General features: G+C 42.0%; 1 protein-coding gene across 2 annotated transcripts in view; it reads right to left on the bottom strand.

Annotated features, from left to right (window-relative positions):
• alk (ALK receptor tyrosine kinase) overlaps positions 1 to 8122 on the bottom strand; it is a 413707-nt gene that overhangs the window by 152693 nt on the left and 252892 nt on the right. For both annotated transcript variants that reach the window (XM_084013902.1, XM_084013903.1), the window contains exon 4: positions 136 to 340. In XM_084013902.1, the coding sequence (XP_083870028.1) occupies positions 136 to 340 (205 nt within the window). The remainder of the gene's footprint in view (positions 1 to 135; positions 341 to 8122) is intronic.

Here is an 8122-nt window from a genome sequence, read left to right as displayed (position 1 = left end):
GGTCAGTGCACACGTGGCCATCAGGCTTGAATGGACAGATCCATCTCCTTCATGGTTGCTCATTCTCTTGAATGAAATCACCTGGGATGTGTTTTCTTCTGGCAACTATACGTACTTAAAAGAAGAAGTGCTTACCCTGTGATGCGTGGCAGCGTGTCGGTGGAGAAGAGGGCAAGCGGTGGTTTGTCCCGTTCTATGAGCCATATGGTGTATTGGCCACTTTGTTTGGGGTGGAGGAACACAGCCATGTCCAGGCTGCAAGGACCCTGTCCCCCCCACAGCCAAGGACTCAGCACCCAGGGGCCCCCGAAGGCTGAGCTGTTCACCCAGAAGAACTGGCCTGGAGGAGAGAGAGACAGACAAACAGCTGTAGAACACAGAGCAGAGCCACAGACAGGCTGCAGGAGCCACAGACAGGCTGCAGGAGCCACAGGCAGGCTGCAGGAAACATGACGGACGTATTGATCTGGTGGAAACACACATCAGTCGTTGTGAGAAAGCTTGAAAAGTGATGAGTGTTTCTACAGTGGTGAACGTGACGTGCTGTTACAGTATGTACAGGATCCAGATGAGTGATGGGCTGTGATTTCAAATAGTTTCCAGGCGATGGCTGAGAGTAGCTCCTGATGAAAATTCATGAAATAAAGCTGCTTTGAAAAAGAGGAGTCAATGACATCCCTTGCCCCCCCAAAGAGGGGTAGCGGGTGAAAAATCAAAGCACAGTTTTTTTTCTGGCTTTGATTTGAAGTCCCATTTCACTTTCAAACCTTCAAGCAGGAAGTTCATCAGAAACAGAAAGTGTGTGTGTGTGTGTGTGTGTGGGGGGGGGGGGCACAGAGAAGTTAAACTTGAAAGGAGGAAGATCCATTTTTAATATTCTCAGTTAAGAAAAGCAGCGTTGATGAGGGGAAGCAAAGAAACGTCTCAGGAAGCAGTCGGTGATCTGGCGTCAGTGTCCGGGTCTCCAGGTGTTACAGTTAGAGATACATGCACATCATGTATGAATAGAAGACACTCAAACAGTCTTTTGGTATTACTAGTGTGTGGAATCTGTATGTTACCCATGGTATGATACCCAGGAGGCAACCTAGCAATTCTATGAGGAAATGAGGCGACTTCTCATTGAGTGAACATTTTAAACATGAGATTCTGGTCCTGCTGGTCTTCTTCACTACAGAATGATGATGGTCCCAAATAGACCATAAACCAGGTTATGATTTGGGCTTTGTGACCTGGTGATTGACGGGCCTCACTACCTCCGCTACTAATGCAATTAGCTACTAAGATTATTTCAACACAATTTGTTAGCAGCTTCACAAATGGATCCAGATCCAGTAAGGGTGCTGCTCGGAGTGTAGCTCTGCGGCTTGTGTTCTACAGATCCACCCGTCGCTCCTCCACAGTCCAAATCTGATAATTTCCTTCACTTGGTGCGGAAAAAATCGATGATGATGATGATGATGATGTCCAAAATGCTGAACTAGATGCTTCAAAACCATAGTCCACAAACCAACGGGTGACTTCACAACGGCTACATCCACTTCTTCTATACAATCTTTGCTGGACCTCTGTTCACCCTCTTTGCTTTCCTTTCACATTTGCATGCATCGTGCATACAGGGGCCAGACAATTTGGCAAGGCCAGTCCGAGAGCTTACAAGGAGTTTGTCGGCAATGTGTGCTGCATGCATTTACCACACACCCAACAGTGATTTGATAGGAACGCTTTAAGACTCAGCCTGCAAGAGCTTTGGGCCTGAAGGCAGAAACCTATTAACTCCTGTTTCCCAGTCCAAATAAAATGAAGAAATACCTGCTTGGGTGCGATAATCAGCAGAGTACAAATTATAACTGCAAGTGCAAAGGAAAGACTGCATTTCCATTAGCAGATTTCTGCATCGTCTTCACGTGTGAATACTGCTGCCTAAAAGAGCCCGATGCCCTCATTTACTGCATCACAAGGCCTGGTTCAACTGACTGTCTGCACCAATCTGCACACTGCAACGTGATCATCAGAGCGGCTTTAAGCAGTAGAGACCGAAATGATTTCAAACCGGCTTTGCATTTAAACATGGAATGGAAATTCATGGTGCCGTAGACACCTGTCTATTAGATTAGTTTCCTTGCGTGTTGTAATGAACCTGAGGGGATCCACTGGGAGTACTCCAATCCAGTATTCTAATCTGTGTCAGGATATAAAACATGCAAATTATATCTTTGCTTAAACACAATGGGTCTTCACTTAAAGCAAATGTAAGAAAGTCTCAATAAACACTAATCTGGAGGTTCTTTCTTTTGTTGGTAACCCACACCAGCGTTGCTTCTCTAGTCGGCCTGTTCATTTATCTGTGAAGTTTCATCAACAGTTTATATATACCATTAAATATGAACTGGCACTTGGTCATTGTCCTGGAGGAAGAAGACAAGCCCCCGAAAAGCAGAAACATTTCAATCCAAAGTGATAGTCCTATTCTGTATCATTGAATAAAGCTGGTAAACACTTTTTCTCGCTCTCGTTTTTTTACAGTTTCAATCAACCGAGTCTATTGTTGAAATATCACAAATCAGGCAAACTTTTGGTGAAAGGAGAATTCCCTGAGATAATTGGATTGCAGCTAAAGGCCAGAGAGACGGAGGCCAACACGCCATTCAACTTGTGTGTTCTGCCAAATCCTCTTGTAACATTATGCATTCACCCAAGGCCAACACAAGCTTTCTCGGTTCCCAACTATTCAACTGCCTCACATTTTAATTTACAACCCATTCATTGGTGCAACATGGTGACAACTTCCACTGCAGATGGAAGAGCAAAAGTCTGTCCAGTGTGCTGATAAGCAGCATAGTCATTGTGTATATCTGTTGGTTTCTTCTGTAAAAGGATACTCTGACACAAACCTACAACAACTTCTGTCTATTGGCCACGAGGGGGCAGAGTTAAGTTTATGAAAAAGATCATAGTTTGTGTGAAAGTAATAATATATCAATGTCATGTAACAACCATAACAACAACTAACAAATAGCAACTGTACTTCAAGGACTTTCACGTAACAAGCACGACATAAGTGGAAGTCCTTTTTTTGCCCGTCTACCTCTCCGACCCTGAGCAGACCTTCTGATTTGTTATGATCAAAAAGGATCGCTCGATATATTCTTTTTATTGCTATGCACATCACTTGTTAATAATAACAACACACCACTTGCACTGACCAAATGTAAAAACAGAACATGCTATGCCGATCTCTTTTCTTGGACCGCAGAGCGAAACAATGAGCTGGAACTGTGAAGCCGAGCGGCGCTGCAGACTCAGGTGATCCTTCTCTGGAGATTCATCACTACAAGGACCCCTGTCACATTGTTTTCCCATTGTCATTTGATACATTGTTATCATAAAAATATAAATTATAGCAGCTTTAAATGGTTGAAGAGGTGTTTTATGATGAAAAAAGAAGAACCTCAGCATGATTGCTTTGTGACAGTTTTTAAACTATTGGGTGTATAACTGTTAATAAATAATTCATCAGTTATTTCTCTACTCTGCAGCCCCTCGACCTTGCACAATAAATTTCAGGTCCTTTCACTCAGCACTTTAAAGGACATAATTAATAAACTAAAGCCTAGATTAAGTTTTTTAGATGTGTTTCGCGTGCCAGATTTCTGAAGGTTTAACAGTGTTGGTCACACATTTTTATATATCTTTAATAAGTCTCTGCCATCTGTCTGTGGGTTAGAGTATTCTATCCATGCCTCAAGCACGCGCATTTAAAACTCAATTTCAAGTTGTTTTAACCTGTTTGGATTCAGTTAACAATCCACTTTAGCTCAAAAATCCAGTCCTAATTCTGAATCAGTTCTGTCCGAGAGGAAAGAAATAAAGAAAACTGGTTTACCAACAGTCCATCCATGTGCAGCAGATCCCCTCACTGACACCATGAAGCCAGGTTTGGAGAGACCCGTTAATTCCTGCTGTGGGCTCCATACTCTGAGCCTAACTACGGGAATAAGGTGCATCGAGGCTCTTAAATGGTCTTTTTCCCAATAATGAGTTATTAAAATGTTTTTTAAGTGACTCTCAATCAATTAAATATACACCTTTTATCCACTGCTAAAAAGGGGTTTGAGTCTTATTTATCAAACAGAACTTTCTCACTAATGGTTGGTGGTGCCTCTTCTTCTGTGGGCCCTGCGACCTGGGGTGTTCCACGAGGCTCCATCCTGGCCCCCTTGTTGTTATATACAATATTCAATACTATTGTTATGCAGATGACACACACATCTCATTAAAAAACAGCGAAGTAGGCAATATTGGTCGGTTACATACAGTGGCTTATGTCCCAAAACCTTCTCCATCTAAAGGAAAACGAATCTGATATAATTCTGTTTGTTCCCTATAAATCGATCCCTATTTAGAAAAAACATCCATCTTGCTCCCTTTCCACAAAAGTTAATCCTGCAGCCGAAAACCTGGATGTTTTGTATTTGGCAGTGACCTCCCATTTGAAAAGCAGGTTTCAGGGGTTGTTCAATCATGTTTTAATCAGCTGAATGGCATGTCAAAAATCTTATTTCAGTTGACCTGACCTTGACAAGTAATTCATGCTTTGATCTCTTCATTATCAGGTTATTGTAATTGTAATCGCTATGTTGTACTAAGATACAATATGAGCTCAGACCAGTTTTAGCCTCCCTTCACTGCTTACAAGTATGTTTTAGAGTTAATTTGAAGAAGTTACTTTGGACCATGAACTACTACATGGTCCAGCTCCGTTTACATTGCTGAATGTCTGCTCCCCTATGAGCCAGAGTGTCACATCCATAGGTAGGACTCTGCTAGTTGCTCCCGAGTCCTGGCTCAAAACTGAAGTTGACCAGGCTTTTGTAGTCAAGGCACCTCAGCTCTGGAAGTCGTCCCCCCTGAGCAAGACTTGCAGAATCAGTAACATCTTTTCAAAGATTCAAGGATCATTTACTGTCATTCTGCAACACAGGGTTGCTGTTGCGGCAAAGGCTGTTTTAGCTACAACAAAATATGACAGAACATCAAACATGAACAGAAGTGCATTTCTGCAGTTTATTTTTTAAAATGAATATGGTAATAGAAAATTGATGAGCCGGTCTCCAGTCTGATCTGTGTCTCTAGGCTCTACGGGTCTGTTCACACTGCACCTTTCCGTTGACAGACCGGTGCCGATGAGGGAAGGCGTGTCTGGTTCATGGGGGAGATGCCTTTGCGGACGCAGCCAGCAGCCCTTGAAATCGCTTCCTGCTAGCCGGCTAATTCAGGCTACTTCCGTCGTCTTTATTATTAAAGTGCAACATGGATCCCGTTCTAGCCAGAAGAGCGTGTTTAAGTAATTCAGTCCCTGTATATGAACACAGGAAGTGATCATAAGGACCGGCCTGTTCCCAACCGCAACCTCCATGTTTTGTTTACATCGGCTTTTTACATGTGCTTTCCCCGGTCGTACCAATACGGCAATTTTATTGGCCAGTGTCAGAGTAGTTTATTTGCATATATTTGCATGACACGATCTGATTGGCTGACGTCAGCGCCTGAAAAGTTGAACTTTTCTCAACTTATTTTTTTGCATGCGACGCAAGCGATGCAACGGAGTGGACCCACAATTCATTTCGCCATAACATGACGCAAGCAAAGTCAATGAGGTCCGTCAACAGAAAGGTGCAGTGTGAACAGGCCCTACCTGTCAGCGCAGTATAGTACAATAAGGAACATTCATACTGGTGTGAATTTAATTCCTTCTATATTATTCTGGGGTATTTTATTCCCATTTCCATTCCAATGAAAATAGTCCAAACTATGCCTCCTCTATGACCCTTAGTCAGTAAGCAGCAAATAATATGTCATTGTCACAAACCACTGGTGTTTTTCAAAGCCAGTGAACAAGATGTTGCAGAAACCAGTATCGCCATGGGATAGCTGATGTAAAATCACTACACTTACAAAAATGTTGACACAGGCTTGCATCTAGAAGCCTTTTAAAAGTCGTACAAAAATCTTAAATTGTGAGTCAACAACAACTATACAGTAGTACACCAAACAACAATTTCACACTATATCATATCTTCTGTACTTGAGATTTGACGTCAAGTCAAATTGCTTTTGGATTGTTCAGGTGTTAATCCAGCATGCATACTGTGGCAGTATATTAATAACGTCTTGACTGCTTAAAGTTCAGTGCCGGGGCAATAAGCAGTGCCGATCCTTGAACAAGCAATTAAAGAAGTACAAGCAAATTGTCCACGATTTGTGAATAATTTTAGAAAATGTCAAAAAAGAAAAATGACTAATCTGAATAAGTGAATACAACCAGACAGTGTTTACAGATGTGTCACCTACTGTGGATGCAACTCACTGAGCAAAGCAACCATGACATGGAACAGTGCATGAAAACCACCTCAAACATCTGGAGCAGGAGGGGAACTTCATCTATGATTTATATCACATGTTTGGACTTCAGACACATCTAATAGTAAAGCGCTGCATACCTAGAAACCGGAGGGAAGCCTTGGAAACCACTGCAGGTATAAATACTATTGTTTTGTCATGGCTTCACTCTGCTGTCACAAAGTCCAACGGCTGCCCATGTGTTCTAAGATGTGCAGTGTTGCAGGCATCAAATTCAAAATGAGGGAATATTATATATATAAAAAAACATTAAAGTTTATCAGTTTGAACATTAAATATCTTGTCGTTGTAGTGTATTCAATTGAATATAGGTTGAAAATGATTTGCAAATCATTGTATTTGGTTTTTATTGACGTTTTACACAACATCCCAACTTCATGGGAATTGGGGTTGTAAGTTGAAGAAGCTGCTCGATCTTCTTCTTTCTATCAGTTGAGACTTGAGTGGGTATATTTGCTCAAAACATTGGGGCTTTATCTCGTAGTTGTTGCTTTTAAAACATATGAAACAGACTGGTTTGGACTTGGGAAGAACAGACATGTAAGAGTCCGTCCAATGTTGATCAAGAGCTCCGTTTCACATTTCTCTTTTTGGAGCTCGGCTCTTTGGCATGATAGCTTCTTCCTCTGACTACTGTCCCTCCTCTTGTCTCCTGTCTGTCTGTCTGTCTGTGTCTGTCTTTCTGTCTGTCTGTCTGTCTGACTCATGTCACAATTTTTATCACAATGGACAGATGTGATTGGCTGAATAGCAACAAGTCAAATTATTTGCAATGTATACAGCTGGACTGCGAGTTTGACAATGATTGGAGCAAACAGGTCTGACATGTCCAGATGCATTCACACCAAACACGTTACTCACTCCAGTTTTACCTCAGGATCATTTGTATTAAAGGCAGAGTAGGTCATTTGAAAAAAAACCACTGAGAATTTGATTTGAATGCATCGCCGAACCAAAATAGTCCCGCCCCCTTCGTTCAGACCTCCGTTCAAAGCCCCGCCCCCAGAACGCCAAACAAGTGCTCCAGATCAGCAGAGCGCAATCAGGAAGTAACATTGACAGACAGACAGGCTGGCCGTCCAATTGTTTTCTTTGGCCCGACTTTTTTGATTGGACAGGGTTTTTACAGTCACAGATGACATTCTTAAAGTGTTTTTATGTCAGAGCATTTCATGTTTTCATTGCTATCGGTGTGTTATGAGGATTTCAAGTAATACAACAGAAAGTGTTTCTGAATAGAATCACCTACTCAACCTTTAATTTGAGGAGTAGAGGAGGTGGGGCTTACCTCCCTGTCAACCCTGACAATCAGTCATGGCAGAAATAACAACTGTTGCTGCTTTGTTCATGTTGTGGAAGTCGCAGATACTCTAGTTAATCAAACGGCATCATGTCTGAGTTCAGAACATCACCCAGAGGTGCTCGGTGAATTTCACTCAGCTGCATTCACTGTGAACAGATACATGTGACACACATTGGCTGGTTTACTACAGCAGTATGTTATGTAGTCAAATTCAAACAATTTAGTTGTGATTTAATTGCATGAAAAAGGATAAGAATGATGGTGAAGTAATGACATAATGATGACAATTTGTAAAAGGTCCAAAGTCATGGTTTGTTAAGTCTGTCTGCCAGACGATAAGCAAGCACCTTTTAAAATGCTAGTCCTTACCACAGGCCGTCTCTGGTTGGTGCTGGT

This window comes from Eutrigla gurnardus (assembly GCF_963514095.1).
Source record: "Eutrigla gurnardus genome assembly, chromosome: 7".
NCBI classification, from domain to species: domain Eukaryota; kingdom Metazoa; phylum Chordata; class Actinopteri; order Perciformes; family Triglidae; genus Eutrigla; species Eutrigla gurnardus.
The sequence above is the reverse complement of the archived record's forward strand: the minus strand, read 5'-3'. Positions and strand labels throughout refer to the sequence as shown.